Raw genomic sequence first — 17,820 nt, forward strand, 5'->3', positions numbered from 1 at the left:
ACAACAGTTATTTGTTTTTAAATTACAGCAAAATAAGAAAATTATTACATGTGAAGTCGAGTGAATATCAACTAACAATAATCCCTGAAATGTTAGTCAAAATTAATTAAGTAATAATTATGAATCTATAACTTATAAGCAACAAACATATATATGAATCATTTTCACATTTTATACATTTTCATATTTGTTTTAACCTTTTAAGATATAATTTCACAATCAGAGGTCATAATAAATGCGACGATTTGGCAACAGTTTATTTACAAAAAAAAATAAATACAAATTTATTTTATTACTATTATAACCTGTAACCCATAGAAACCATTTCTAAGCAAAACATGTTTTAGATTCTGAGAGGAGCGAGGAAGTTAGAATGGTTTTACAATGGTGTTTTTTTTAAAAATTTTTTTTTATCTTGTATACAAAATGTCTACCAGTAGGAGTGCTTTGATTTTAACATATATTATCTTTTAGCAAATTGGATCAATATGGAACCTACTTTAGAGAGGTCATTTTTTGATTTTCTCAATAGTTATTTAATGCCACGGGAAAAACCACTGACAAATTACGAAAAACCGCTAAAAACGGGATTTTAATTTCTCACGTTTTGTGTACCACCATAGAAACGAATAAAAAACAATAATATTATAATATTAATTCAACAGGCTACAATAAATAGATATAAAATATGCAGACTGACAAACCGTCTTCACTCAGAATCGTTTTTCGTATACAATTATATTAAATCATTGAATTCAAATTTAACACCATCCATAACAGTGACCCACTTGTAACCTACTGTACAGCAGATTGAAACCCATTTGCCCAACCGTTTTCATTTCTATTGTGAATCATGAGATTCTAATGCGAATTTCGGAAAATCTTTATTTAGTGGCTTAGTGCACCATTGTCCATTACATGGTGATACGAATAAGGTACTATCAAAATGGCAAGTCCCTATTTAGCTATCAAAGTTTAGACTCTATGTTGATCAGCCAGGATACGTTTGATTACATACATAATATAAACATTTTACGTTGCATAATATGTAGGTATAGCTTATAATTTATATACACTATAAAATATATGATACCTAATTTTTTATAATACACATAGTTGATATTTTAACAATAAGTTGAAATAATTGACCAAATGCAACCACGAATTATACATTTAATGTTATATTATATTATTACACAATATAAATGTTTATTACATAATTATGTATATCTATGCATAGATTTATCAAAGAACAAGATGTTTAAAAATTCTTACGTATGGAATATAATAATATCATACAATATTATAGGTAGTTAATAAATTAATGGTCGTATAATACATTATATTCGAAACTAATGACATTCGTCACGTACCAACAACATATTTTCCGGTTTGCCATCGTCGTCGTAGTCGTTGGGATTTCGTTCGTCCAGCGGACGCATTTCTGCGAGCTGCTGGTGACCATGTAAATGCAATAGGTCATAGTCCTTGGTGGCCTTAAAAAATATGAGGGCCACACATAGTACCGCAATGAAAGAAACGTACGCGCCTATAGTGACGACACTCGGCCATAAAATCCGGGCGAATGAATTTTTGAAATGACTGTATTTTTGTTTCGACAGCTTTACGATGTTCAGATTGTTGCTTATCGTGACATTGAGCTGTTTCGGCAGTGAGCCTAACTGAGATGACGATGACTGCGGCACCTCACAAATGATCTGCGTGCTGTCCAACGAAGTGATCTGGCAACGAGAGGACGAGCTTTCGCCTACCAGTATAATGGACAAGTCCTCAGCGGTGAAACCTTTGTCAAGGTACAGACCATTTATGGTAACGTTGCAGCAACCGTCAACCACGAAGTCCGTGAAAACCGGATCATGATATCGATGGTAATCTAAATCCGGCAACTCGAGCTTATACTCTATTCCGGTAGATTTTTCAGCGTAAAACCTCAAATATTCATTTTCAAATGCATCTTCCGGATTGATGTTGATGTTAGGAGTCCGGCAAACCATACGCGTGTCGTTACGGACATCACAGTTGCCGCACCAGTATCTATGTCTGACGCAACACCTCACTTTCCGCAAGCCGGAAAAATGTTGACCATGCACCCATAAAGTGGTGCCACCGGATTCGATACCGCCAAAAACTTGGCCGTCGTCCAATGTCGGATGGACCGGAGAACTGTTGTTGCCCGGTTGACTGCTGCCGGACCAAGGAGGCTGGTCTGATGGAAGTTTAATTTTCGGAGTTACAGAATAATTAATTACACTTGGACCATTGCTGGAACACCTTCCATCGTTTCGGATGTTGGCGGTATTCAAATACAAGAGATTCGAAATATCTCGTACGTCACAGTAAGGTATTATGTCCGTGGACGTGGCGTTCTTCACTGAACAAATACTACAATAAAACCTGAGCGTGCCGTTGTTCCAGTGACAATGCGGGCACTCCATTTTCGGGCAATCGCCACCTCCCGGGTACGTGGTCAAATAGTGGTTGCTGACGTTGTCGAATCGCAACAACTTGCCATCGAACACGATCGATAAATGACTGTAGTGCGGTAATAACTGCTGGCACCTGGTATTGTACTGCGATATTCGCTTCGATTCCCAGGCACAGGAGATTCGGTTGCCGTCCACCTTGGCCTTGTATGTATTTGTGTCCGACCGACACATGACGTTGCTGGTGGCTAACAAATGGACAAAACCACCACCCATGTCCCGGTCATCAACTATAACCGTAGCCGTTATAGTCTGGTTGCCATTTAATGCGTTGACCCTATTGTTGACCGAAAACTTTGGACAGGACGACCCGCTGGTGACCACCATCCTTTGCACTTTCGCCGCCGTATTGTTCACGCACATTTGTTCGGCAACCAACCAGCTGCATAGCGCTTCCGTACACGACGAGCACGTCCATCGCTCCTTGCACATAGTTCCGTCTGTGGTCGTCATTCCGTTCGTGGTTGTAGTTCCCAATAAATTAGTCTCTGCGAAAACCTCGTGCATCTGCAACTGCAATATTGAATATAATGTAACTTATGGTTAATGTCGTACATTGTATAACAAATAATGTAATATATATATTATATATATATTATATTTATTATGCTATACGATATTATCGTCTGACCTAGTAATATGTCTTATCGACTGTAGATATTATTAATTATATTGTTGTATTTAACTGCGGATAAAGTACCTAATCGGGGTAGGTTTAGGTTTATACTATATAATATTATAATTGTACCGACTACCGCTATATCAATGTAATGAGGACTTTTGTAGGTAGGTACACTATCACGCAACACAATATAATAGTTGCACATTTGCACTAGATGTCAGATCCGATGTCTAGATTGTAAAATATAAATGCAATATTGAATATATAATGTAACTTAAGGGCAATTTTTTATACATGGTTTATCGTCCGGTCGAGTAATATGTATTAGTAAGTGTAGGCATTATTTATTAAATTGTTATTTTAGTACAAAAGTGGATAAGTATAAGTGAAGTAGCAGCCAGCAGCCAGCAGGTTAAAGTATATAATGTTATATTAATAATCAATATAATAAGCATCTTTATAAATACTACTTCTAATGCAGCACAGCATAATAGTTACACTACCTAGTTGCATGTTACTAGGAGGCAGGAGCTTTATACTAGAATGATCTTTAGTTGATTTTCAAAAAAATATTATGTACATACTATGATGATTAGGAATAGAAATTGATTCAATGATAAACTCTTCCAGTTATGCCAAAATTTAAAACTTCTGCTGACAAACATGTCCCTTGAGCAATGCGCGTTTTTCTGAAAATAATAAGCCATCATATTAATTATAATATTCCATGCAATTAATTTTAGATTACAGTAAATATAAATTATACAAAAATGCAACAAATTACAAAGTAAACATTTTTTTATAATGTACCAATGTTGGTTTCATTTTAATTTACTAATTCATGCAAAAGTAAATTTAATTATGAAAATACCTTGAGTATTATTGTATAACAATAAAAAGACTAGATAATAGTTTATTGTATAGTTCACTTGTATTAATTTATATTTGTAGTATTTAATTTTATACAAATTGATTACACTAAATTAATTTGTGAGCATTGTTGCCGCTCTGTAGCCTCTGTGGCACTTGTTATTTCTTATTATTATATAATATTGGAAATATTACACACTAATGACTAATTCAATAATTCAAATTTGCCTTTTTTCATGGTTGGAAAGGATAGGATGGAGGAGTGGAAAATTATATCGGGGCCTATAGTGGCACTTGTGTTCAACCCGACCCTGTTAATATATATACATACATAATAAACTCGATCTTCGGCCTGTGAAATAGTATTATTACAAGTTGTTTATAACTCGATGAGCTTTTAACCGAAGAAATAGTTTAAAGTTTTTCAAAGACAGTATACTGAGACGTTTTGGTTGTAAGTTTTATTGATGTAATTTTTATTATTGTTATTCATTGCAAGTTTAGTTATATTAATACAATATAGTTATTGTTATTAGTTTGGTATATTTCGTATTTATATTTCTAAAATATTTTAACGATTTATTTGATTAATAACTAGTTGAACCTTGGAGATGATCTAATTGAAAATATGTTTTTGTTTATAATATTCTTAACAAGTGTAATTAAGGTTTTTATGTTAGTATTTTTATTTACGAGGTTTTTGTAATTTGTATACATTATCGATTTAAAGTAGGACTATTTATATTTTACGTTTACAGTTTTTGTAAAACAAATCAATATCAAATGTTAATTTATAATTCTTTTAGTTGTTTCTCTTTATGCGATACTACAAAATTAGGACGTAAGTATTGAAATATATATAGCATGGACTATATAGTAGATGTATATTTACAAGGTAATTATTAGGGCCCTGATTTTTATGCAAAAATTATTGTTAAATATGCACATATTTATGCGCTCAAAAATTTGAAAATATGCAAAAAAAATTCTTTATTGTGTGTTAAAAAAAATGAACATCTCAAAACAGTTAAAAAATATATTATGTGAAAAAAATAGAATTTAAATATCAATTATTGTGCTTACAAATATGTACAAACCACACATTTATACCTATATTGCTAAATTAAATAAATGCAAAATTAATAAAATAATAACAAAAAATGTAATATTAATTTTGGAACGAGTACCAACAGGAGATTACGAAATGTCTTTTTATATTTTCAAATTCGAAATTTCTACGGTTGTCACGTAACATAGATTTGTAGTTTGAAAAACTTCTCTCTACGTCGCAAGACACGATAGGTGCATACTTAAAACAAGAAATGTCTTCAGGTGTCAACTCTTCAACGCCTTCATTGTTATTGCTTATTTCTCCGCTTAATATTCCACAAATTTTTATCATTTGAGAATACCCTGAATTCTTCGATAATACTTGCATTATTTTAAGTTTAGCGAATTATATGCCTATTCCTCCTTCACTTAACCTAATTTCAACATTTTTTACCAACGAGACAGTTTCTCGTAGGTTAGCGCCCGATTTTTCTATTTGTAAGATGGTTTCTGTGATGCATTGAAAATTGGCTAATATAACTGCAAGTTCATTTTTTATTGAATTGTCTTTTAAATACATCTTGAACTTTTTGAATAGACATTGCATTGTTGTCATTAAATATGTATTGATAACTTCTTTTACCTTATCAAAGTTCTAACCATAGTAAAAAGCTGCATTAATAAGCCACGTATCTCAACGTGTAATAACGGGCTGTGGTGGTAAACTTAAATTTGGGCACATTTCTTTAAAAGTATTTACCCGAACAGGGGCCTTTAAAAATATTTTTTTTTTGTGTTAGAAATTAACACGTCAACTTTTGGGAACTTATCTCTAATGGCTTCCGATACCCTGTGAAGGCCATGGGCCATACATGTAATGTGAGTTAGTTTAGGATAAAACACTTTTAAAGATTTTCCAGATTTTATCATGTATGGTGCAGTGTCTGTGACATAAAGTAATACTTTATTATGTAATACTTTTTCAGGCCACAGTATACTCATGGAGTCATTGAACAATTTTGAAATCGTTTGAAAGTTAGCGTTTTCAATTAAGTAACAATGAACTTTCTTTACTTTTGGCATTTTCTTACAGAAAAATAAAAATATTATTCTATACGAAAACAAAAACTGTGAAGTTACACCAACAAATTACTGTCAATTACTAATTGAAATACACAAGCCGTGCATATTGAGTGAACGTATACCTAATAGGTGCAGATAAGTTATCTGAGATAAATACACAAACACACAGACTGTCGATAAAAATCGGCGACGGAAATTTCCCAATTACTTAAAATAACTTTTATGTCAACCGCAAACTCGCCTTGCTTCGCAAAAAATCAAAAAAATCATCAACTATTAATAAAAAATGCAACTTTTATGCAATTATATAGAAATACGCAATTAATATGCATTTTTATTCAAATATGCAAAAATATGCAAAAATAAATATTGATAGCAGAATCTACGTACTACGAAACGTCAATATATTTAATCAGAATTTTTATAAGTCAAATGTAGAAGAATATGCATTTGCATAAAAATCCGGGCCCTAGTAGTTATTATTTATAAAATACTATCAACTTATTACAAAATTATAGACAGGCGTATTAACGATAAAATTGTTAATCTATATAGGTAGATAAATTAACAAAAATTTAAATAATTAAAAATCTAATGAGTGAAATCTTAAACTGTAATACACATTTGTAATTATAAAGTCATGTAATAGCTGTAATTAAAAATACATTGTTGATATTTACGTTATGATATTATATCTGTCGAATTCGGTAACTGATAGTTAATTAATAACTCAATTAAGTTATATTACTTTTCATGTCGTTGACCAACACTAACGTATTAAATATATTAAATTTAAATGTCAATTAACTTAACAAAGTAACAAATTGAATTGATAAAAATATTATTAGTGCCGGATCTTATTTTTGACAAATAATCTTGATCAAATTTCTTTTTTTCAAAGATTCTAGGAACCAATTTCTAAAAACATAATCTGGTTGATTTACACGTGCATGTACAATATAATATATAATATATTATACCTATATAACTACACAGAGGGGAGAAGCTGGAATTACCCCGGGCTCGGAATTTTTAAGAGGGCCCGGAAATTTGGGACCACTAAATGTTTTTCAAACTAAAGAAACAATTCAAAATAAGAATTTTATGAACACACCTGAAAAAATTAACTCTTTACCTGTCAAAGTTTATTGGTGGTAAAAAATAGTAGGGCCCCCAAGGTATTACCTCCGGGCCCGGGGTTCTCTTTCCGGCTACATGTTAACTGCGGCAAAATTAACTTTTTTGTAAAAGTCGATATGTAAACTGCGGCAAAATTAAATTTAACATTATACAATCTGCGACCAAACCAATAAGATAGGTACATTATACAAACTGTGGCAATTTATCTTATATGCCTATACTATAAACTGTAAATAAATATCGATACGAAAACATAAATTATAATATATATACCTATTACCTATGTGATATTATGTACGTATATCGTTTAATTAATTTTGTTACGTTACATACGAATTGGTAAGGTAAATCCAAATGTATTGTTAAGTGTATACTTAATACTTACTAGTGAGTTAGATGTCAGTAGAAGTAGTTTAAGAAATTTAATATTTGATTCAACATGGAATTTACAACAATGTTTAGCCAGAATGGCAAACAATATTAGTAGAATTAAACAGTGATTATAAAATATGGGAATGCTCAAAAAATAAAATATTATTATGCAGGGACAAATAGTTGGTCTTAAACAACAAAAATATATGATGTAGGTACCTATATAATTTATGTTATCGTATCGGTTTTGGTTTCCGTGTTCTCGTTTGTATCTAATTCTTTGATTATTGTTTATTGATATTTTAATTGTTTTATATAATAATAATGTTTTAAAATATAAATCTTAATTATATATGTATAATGTATATAATATTATATCCACCACGTACATGTAGAAATATAGTAGTTTTTTTTATAATTTTTGAATGTTCGAGTAATTTATTTTTTCCATTATAAATGTTAAACAATACAGTAAGCACCTTTTACACTTAAATTAAATTTTAAAGCCAAGTTAAATTAATAGTAATTGTTAACCTTATTTTAATTTAATTGAAAAAAAAAATACTTTACTTAAATTATATAAGTTAAAAACTATCATTAACTTGCCCAACCGTGGATCTAGGTAAGTAATATTATTTATTTATAAGTTGTTTTTAACCATATACACAGTATAACGTACATAACTTTTTTACTTGAAATACAACAATATCTAAATTTGTAAAAGACCTACGTGATGTTTGTGTTGGAAAATTAAACGTTAATAAGATTGATAATAGTATATTGATACTAGCTGATCCCGTGCACTTCGTTACCCGTTAAATTTACAAACTGTATATGACTCAAACTTTGTTCAATGCGTTATTTAATATTCGGTGTATGATGTTCTAGATTTATCTTAAATTTTCTGTTGCCCGGAATAAAAATTCTGATTCGCAGCAGTATATTACCAGGTAGGCAATCTACCTGCGGTAGATCGCGGACCCCGTGCTGTTTGTACATAAGTGTATAATTTAACTCTAAAGTATCAAAGTTATACCAAGTTTGTCGTTTTTACTTAATATAATGTGGATTAATATAATCAATTAATACAAAATCCTAACCTAACCTAACCGTACTAAAATCCGATGAATAAAAAAAAACCAAATTTAATCCTTTATAAATTAGCCTGTCTTCTTCCCAGAGGTCTAATCTAAACGCAAACATTCATTTATATATAAAATAATAATACAAATCAACAAACATGCCCGATTAACTAATAGCAACCAATATATAATACACTATTATTATTTTTATTTTTATTTTTTCTGGGCAACCCTTATCACTTAGGGGTATGAAAAATAGATATTAGCCGATTCTCAGACCTATTGAATATGCATATAAAATTTCATAAAAATCGGTCAAGCCGTTTATATGATAAATTTAATTAGGTGGACCAACTTCACGTAGCCCTCTTGACTTTGTCTGATCGACTCCGGATCAGTGGCGTCCGCAGAGAAGGGGGGGGGGCTAATGGGCTGAAGCCCCCCCCCCCCCATTGCCCGTATAATATTACTTTAAAAAAAATAATTTTCAAGTTTCAACTGTCAACTATAGTAAGCAAGACGTAAATTTCATATACATCTGACCAGAATGAATTCATTTTTGAAAAAACATTGTATTTGCATACCAATTTTCCTAAAATTATCTGTAATTTTTCGGTAAAAGTATGAACTATTTGTATGAAAGACCTTGTATTAAATTGTCTAGCCATACAAATTAACTGTGGTTTTGACGAAATTTGAACTTTAAATGGTTATAAAAAATAACCATGATCCCTATGTATCGTTAATATTTTACCTATAATAAAAACTTACATATTACATTTTTAAGCTTTTTCACCGGATGAATAATTTTTTATTGACATTTATATAAAAAATTTAAACTAATCAAATACAATCCAAGTGAGGATGGTATAACCAAGCTGGTTACCAAACAATTTTAATCATTTTTCATTTTTTTTTCTCCAATTATTTTAAAAATCACTAAGCATTTTCAATTTCGACCTGCTAAAAGTACCAACTAGATCTAATTTGCTTCCAAAAACATACATTGGGCATCGAAGCTTATGATCAGAGCTTTTTTTCTACCAGAAAAGTTGTAAAGTTACAAAAATTTTAAAATACCTCGAATAAACGTCTGAAATTATTAGACTGGACAAAACAAAAATAAAATTGTAACTAATTTTCAAGCCCCCCACCCCTCATTGAAAAATCCTGTGTACGCCACTGCTCCGAACCAACGCCATTGTTTTTTAACACACTTTTCAAAATTTGTAACTCCTTACTTTGGGTGACATTCATATTATTTTGGTGGAGGAACTTCGCGTAGCCCCTCAGTGTCTATGAAGTTGCTCCCTCTTAATATGTTCCATACGGTAGACTTCAAAAAAAGATTGAAATCCCTCACTATGGAGATTTTTAAAAATGTTCATTTTTTCATAGATTAATTTAATATTACCAGTTTTTAGAACTTCTTAATTTCAGTACAAGAAACTTTTTTAATTTTTTTTTTTTTTTTGGTGGGGGGGGAGTTGATTCCTCGCTTTTCTCAAAAATTATTAATAAAAATGAAAAAAAAGAATTCTAAAATTAATTTATAATAACGATTTACACATATCTATACAATTAATTAAAATTATATAAAAAAAATTTATGAAAAACATAGGTAAATAAAACAATTAATTTAAAAAACTTATTAAGATTATTAATAAAAATAGTAAATGATTAAAAGTATAATTAAAACAAATTATATTAATAATAAATAAAACTATAAGATTTATATTTTAAAACATTATTATTACATAAATCAATTAAAATATCAATAAACAACAATCAAAGAATTAGATACAAACGGGTACACGGAAATCAAAACAAATTTTGCAATTACGATTTTGGTTATTAACGACAGGTTTTCCATATTAACGGTTCTTCTAACCACTTTTATTATAAGTCTTAGGTTTTGGTTAACCACTCATATACCTACAAGTGTTTGATATATAAAAAAAAATTGTAAAACAATACCTTTTAATATGGGTTCATAGATATTCTTCCACTATTACGAGAGAGAAGGTCGCATACAAATTCCAGAAATGATCATACAAATTCATACAAATAGTGTTTAATTGTTTCGCGTAGGAAAAATTAGAAAATTCCGATGAAGGGGGGCGGAGGACACGGGAAAATTGGTTTTTCGATTATTGCTCGGGAGGGGGTCGCATACAAATTCCAAAAATGGTCATACAAATGACGTACAAAATATTTGGTTAAATTTTCAAGATTTTCTTTGGATGGGGATTGGTTGGAGACACGTTCGTCAACTATTTTGTTACATAAGTATTGAAAATAATTCACTTATATACATTGGCGCGCAACTATACATTTGAACCAGGGGTGCTTAAGCTCCAGGTTTTTTTGTGACTCAATGGGACCTAACACCCAACGAACCTAACCCTAGTTGCGCCAATGCTTATATAGTTTAGAGTAAATACGTAGGTAAGATGAGGTAAGTAAAATAATGTCAACTATACGTGTTTACGCATACTGGTGAAGTAATATGGATAACCTCCTATTCCGAAAATATATAGATAGGTACCTAGGTATATTATAAATTGCAAGAAGTATTTAATATATGTTAACTTTGAGTTCAATGATAACTCATTAGCCATTGCATGCAAAAAAATATGTTGTGCAAAAGCGATCGTCAACCTATATTACTAATTATATTTTAAGATATATTTATATTGCTAGTAATTTATTTTTATTATAAATAATTTAGTACGCGTTTTGTATAAATAACGGTTATATATAAGGTATAAAAAGTCTGAAATTAATCTAAATATGTCATTGCGTATAGTTAAATATAAAATAATTATAAAGTAGTTTTTCTTCATTAAAATATCTAATTTCGTACAGTTAAAGTGTCTATTAAAAAAATGTTGCTTATTAAATTTTTAGATAATTTAGTATCAGTATGACCGTTGAGAATCTTGTATTAAATTTTCAAACTTTTTTCACCAAGCAAACATTTTTTTATTGACTTTTGTAGATAAAATACTAAAAAATTAAAAATCTTTAAACAGGTCAAAAAGAGTCAGAATATTTTGAAAACTAAACTATGTATAAAAAATGCTAATTAATACAAACATTTTGTGAAAATTTCAAGTATCTATATAGTTGTTCTTTTTTGAATTACAACAATGAAATACGATTGATTTGTCGAAAACTAGTCTTGCGTAAAAACTACTTTTTTCGTCAAAGTACCAATATTAAGGTATAATATTTCAAGCTCATATTATATCATATGTTTTCACATCTTCCAAGGGTCGCCTGCGAACTCATCGGCCTGCTAAATCATCTACTCGTACACTTAAAAAAGCACACGCACATCATTGTAAAATCTGCAATACGCTCCGCTCAGAATCCAAAATCCAAAGTAAGACGTATCCTATTATGCTTATTATTATGATGTAATAAATTAAGTACCATATAGTCACGAGGTGGGTTAATATTTTAAATTAACTTTTAGTTCCAATAATGTCATACAAATTCTTGTGCCCTCCTGTCTCTCCCTTTCCTCCTCGTGTAGCCGGTCTACATACCGCGGATGGACGCGCGTTACAGCAACTTACAAACGACAAACTTGTAAGCACAATACGTACCGGTAGCAGCCGTTGTCGCCTCAAACTCACGTGGTACGCGCCGATTGCATAAGCACGTGCATGACCGGTCGCCGCACGACCGCAACACGGTATGGAAGATGTCTGTAAATTATCGCCAACAACGTGATCGGACCTTAGATACGTCTCCGGCGACATAATGTTATTCTTGGTATGGCGCAGGCGGCGGTGGTCAGCGGTGGTCAGCGGGTACGGCAGCACCGGTGTTTGCCGAGTGTCACGAACGGCGGCCCTCCATGCCGAAACGTAATCGATCTATCTGGACCTGGCTGGTAATTCGGGATCACAATTTTCACGAAAATTTCCGTGGACAAAGTATTCAAACCGCGCGCAAAACGACCACAACTGCTGCAGCACACATCATCATCATCAGGCGAATTAAATAGTATCTGTATTATTAATAAATACGTGCGTCGCGCTCGCCGATGTCGGAACAACAATAATAATAATATATAGGTGTATTATGTATTTGTATGCACTACGTATGACGTTATGTTGTATAATGACCTGTAACTATCATACAAAGTATTTCACAGGAAATACTGACCTACAAAACGATTTTAGGAAATTTCAAACGTATAAAAAAACATATTATATAGGTGCAAGAGCCAAGAACCTACCAATAATCTTTGTCACCCCCCCCCCCCCCTCCCAGTGTTACGAAAATACTTCATAGGAATTAATAAATCGTTCGTCCCACGCGGACTTAGCTGGATTTCCCAAGTACCTGTACACGCACAGAGTGAGATTATTTGTATTAATATAATAATTAATATGATTATATAAAAATTATTTTATCGAAATGTATAATACGTTAATACCTACACTGTTTTTCAATATTTATTTATTTCTTATTTACTAAATAAATTTAATATTATATTATTCATAATATGCCAAGATGCCTGAAAAATTGATTAATTCAATGGTTCATTACAACTTATAATGGACTAATCACGGAACACTAAATTATCTGTTTAAGGGACCATTAGCTCATTATATGATTCATTAAATGATTAAGTAGTGATTGTTTATGCAACTCGGCATAAGACTTTTAAATAAACTTACTGTATTAGAGGTTTTAATAGTATAGAAATTATTTAGGTGGAAACTTCTCGTTTATAATATCTCGTTCGATAGAAACGGGTATTGGTGGTAAAGGAAAAGGTATACTTTAGGTGAAAACGGGTAAGGGGTTTTATCAATTCCGCCGGATATTTGTTTATGTTGATTCCACCGACTATCGATTCCGCCAGATATTTGTTTATGTTTATTCCGTCTACTGTTTATTAAACAATAACCAATGCATCATATTGTACAGAATTTTTTTTAATTAACAGTACACGCAGTTTACCATAATAGTAAATGTATTTTTTTTTTATTAAAACATTTCAAAAAACTATTAAACATTGTCATCCACAATGGACGATATAACCCAATTATACATTTATTAAATTTATAAAATAATATACCTCAAATACCTAGTGATTGTCATTTTTATAAAATTAAGTAAAATTAACATTTTTTAAAAAGATTTATTATAAAAATAATAAAATACACAATTGTAAAAGTATGGGTACCTATTATCGATTTATCATTTAAATTATTATCATTTAATTATACAGTAAGTTATAGTGTGTACTAATGAAATAAAACATTTTTTAAAAAATCATAAAATAGCATTAACATTCATGTAAATGTAAGCCTTTGGCATTTTGTTATTATTAAAACAGATAATTTTCAAATATTCAGCGGATTAGTAGTCGGCGGAATCTATATCTAAAAAAGTTCATCGGAGTCGATTGCCGGCGGAATCAAAATGTAAAAAAGTTCGGTAGAGTTGATACGCGGCACAATCTATAGATTTCTAACAGGTAAAAATGTAATTTCGGCGCAATTGATATACGCCCGAGGGTATAGCTCAATGGTCTATTATGCCATTCAAGATTCAACCTCTATTATAAAAGAGTAAAGGACCACTCTAAGATAAAAAAAAAAGTAGGTACTTATAAACCTACGATGGTTTATAAAAAATTGTATTATTATTATAGGGAACATACTATTTCATTTTATTACGATTATATGTAGGTATGTTCCTATAATATTATATCATAATATAAGAATAATTAAACCTATAGGTAAGTGAAAATATATTAGGCCTGATGCCTGAAATATATTACCATGTATGTATTAATACCACTAGGTAAATGGTAATTCTATCAGAGCGTTTGATTTTCGAAATATTTGAAATATTTATTAATGTTTCATTATTGTTTCGAATTTTTAATATTTATATTTATTTTATTATTTAGACTTCTTGCCTATAGTACGTAATAAAATTATTAAAAAGTAGTATCATGAATGTTTAAATTAATCTTACATAGTATATATACTATAAAGCCTAGTTTTGGCATCAAAATTACAACCAACTATAAAGAGTTAAGTACCTAATTTAATTTTTTTTCTAAAAACTTAATGCAAACCCATTAAATGTAATAGCCAATAAGTAGCTATTATAGTCCCGTAGTACTAAACTAATTATCAATGTAGCTAATTATTATTGTAGCACATCAATGTGCTTATACTTATGTCATGTTATAATATATGCAATATTCCAATATATATATATACTATATATACACACAACATACATATATTTAAAATCAAAACATATGACGATATAATTAAATTCTCTTTTGCATTTTCCTAACCTTTTGTTAACTTCTACTAAACTTCTATATACATTTCAAAATATTATATGAACACTGGAAAAAATTTTATTTTATAAAATATAAACACTACTTTCTAATTTTTCTAAAATTATTCTATACCTTAATTTCAAAAATAAAAAATGGTAAATCTCCAAGACAGATAAAAAAAACTGCAAATCCGAACAAGTACAAAATGTTCTTAAATTATATTTAAAAAACGATTAGGTACAACATATAATATCTTGTAGTATAATAAAATCTAACAGGTCGGTGTATAAACTTCGGTTCTAACTTCTAGGTCACTTTGTATCGTCGAGCATTAAAAGTGCGAAGCGCGGACACTTTGTACTGTCGGGTAAAAAGGTACATTGCAGAACGCAGACACTTTGTAGTTTGTACTATTATATACATAAAGCAATAAAGCATATATTTTAAATATAAGTTATACACCTAATTAGTAAGTATATATTATAATGTCAATTATTATTTATTAAAATTTAGAATTTAAAAATTAAATAAAAAGCCAATTAAAAATGTTAAAACTATAGTATATTAACAAATCAATGTTTTTTAATTAACCTTGGATAACAGACAAATATTACTTAGTGCTATAATATAATATTTAGGGCCCGGAACTTGATGACCTAAAAATCATGAAATTATCAAAATTATCATATAAATCAAATATGATTATAAATTATAATTGTATTATATATTCAAAATTTATGTTAAAAAGTAAATCAAAAATGAGTACAGTATAAATAAATATGCCAAAATGACAAATAAAAATTACTATCGATGGGTAATAACTAATAACCAACGATTCATTACTTTTTGGAATGTATATTAAGATACTTAGATTTACAAATAATATTTTAATTTCATAACATATAGTTTAGTCACGACTTCAGAATTGTTTATATTATAATATATTACATATATATTATGTATTATATATATTATACTCTATGTACATAACAGTACAAAGTGTCCGCGTTCTGAAATCTAAAGTTAATAACGACTTTATATACCTATCGTAATGAATCAATATTCGGAAAATGGTTAAAATTAAATACATTACTAATCTAAATTAATATCGGAAAACTAATTTTATGTCGGTAGAGAATAAATAAATTATAAATTATGACTAAAATATAATATTGAAACGACTAAATGTATTAAGATGATTGTCTTTTAATTTACTATACGTTTTTACATAACCACGTACCATACTACCATTTTGGAGAATGAAAATTAGTTATAGAATTATTAATTTATAAATTACAATAAAAGGGTTATTAATATAATGCAATAGATATAAAATATGTTGCTAATTACCTTTTGTTATAAACAAATTTGATTTCTTCAATTTATGAACGAGCATACGAGTATAACAAGAAGATTGTTTTTGTTATGAATCGAAACACTGTAGACCAACGTGACGCATAGTATACAATAATGTAGAAGATGGATTGACAGGATTTGGAATGAGCCATAAAGACAAACTGATTTTATTACTGGAGCGATAGGATATAGACATTTTGACTCAATCGTTGACCCGGCGTCTTTTTTAATCTAATTTGATTTTTTTTTTTAATTTTGATTATTTTAATGATATTACAATGTAATTAAAGATTGGACCCAAGCTACTTAATTATAATACAATTATCAAAATTGTAATCAGTTATAATAATTATATCCTAATATATTTTAGTTATAACAGTCTTATTTAATTTTATCAAAATATACAAATTGTTTTATATAGGTTAACCTTATGATTGAATGACTAAAGTAATTATTTTAATTTCAAATGTATAAGAATAATATATATATATATATAACGTTAACGTTGTAAGACAGCATGGTCATAATATTATAATATATTATTATTATGGTGTATAGTATATGTGTATCTACTAAGTCCAATATCCATGCATATATCATATACCAACGACTAGCTAATATATAATTAAATAATAAATATAGAGCTCAGCCGCGATAATATTATAATATATAGTCATTACAGTGGTTGGAACGGAGAGCATAATATCTGTCAGCGTAGCTTTTACAATTTATTACAATCTAAGTACCTAAATAAAATGGAAGCACCGTCACGCCCGAATTAAATTAATATTTATGTTCGTCAATCTCATTATACTGTTGTCTGTTTGACTCATATTATTGCCCTTTTCGTATTTGTAAGTCACTGCGTTGAGTCACATGCTGTATTATAGATATACAAGTATTAAAATGGTATGAATAAATAATAATATTATCATATTTCGATTTTGGTCATTAGGCGAACGCAGTTTCGTCTTAAAATTATTTTTATGCGTCGATTAGTTTGACGTCATTATGTCAACGAATATAATATATAATATACCTAATATAAATACTAAATAATACGCAATATATTTTGTATTATATTCTAGCCTGCAAGGCTGAACATTAACGAATTTAAAGTTAAAGTTAAGTTAAAAAGTTAATTTTATTTTAACTTTTTAACTTAACTAGTTACTTTTGGCTTTTCATTAACTTAACTGTTAACTTACTAAATTTCTTTCTTAATTAACGAGTTAATTAATCATTTTAAGAAGTAAGTTAAGTTAATTTATTTTGTTTTTAATTTTATAATATTTCACTATTTCAGTCTATTTCGTTCTCATGTCAAAAAATATGTATCGTAAATTGTTTAAAGTTAAAAATGTATATCATTCGAATCTAACTTATATGGAAATACCGTATGAAGTATTAACA

The 17,820-nt window shown here is 29.6% G+C and overlaps 1 protein-coding gene across 3 annotated transcripts; it reads right to left on the minus strand.

Moving 5' to 3' along the window:
• Window positions 1-1,155: 1,155 nt before the first annotated feature.
• LOC132950964 (uncharacterized) lies at window positions 1,156-16,567 on the minus strand. Of its 3 annotated transcripts, none has more exons than XM_061022607.1 (4): window positions 16,402-16,567; window positions 12,338-12,700; window positions 3,711-3,815; window positions 1,156-3,017 (listed from the first exon to the last, which is right to left on the minus strand). In XM_061022607.1, exons 2-4 carry the CDS (start codon window positions 12,491-12,493, stop codon window positions 1,353-1,355), a joined length of 1,926 nt encoding a protein of 641 aa, XP_060878590.1. In that variant the 5' UTR covers window positions 12,494-12,700; window positions 16,402-16,567; the 3' UTR covers window positions 1,156-1,352. The 3 variants fall into 3 exon arrangements, with proteins under 3 accessions (XP_060878590.1, XP_060878591.1, XP_060878592.1); XM_061022608.1 differs by having other exon boundaries at window positions 12,338-12,703; XM_061022609.1 differs by lacking the exon at window positions 12,338-12,700.
• Window positions 16,568-17,820: the final 1,253 nt, after the last annotated feature.

The sequence above is a fragment of the Metopolophium dirhodum genome, chromosome 8 (assembly GCF_019925205.1).
Source record: "Metopolophium dirhodum isolate CAU chromosome 8, ASM1992520v1, whole genome shotgun sequence".
NCBI lineage: Eukaryota > Metazoa > Arthropoda > Insecta > Hemiptera > Aphididae > Metopolophium > Metopolophium dirhodum.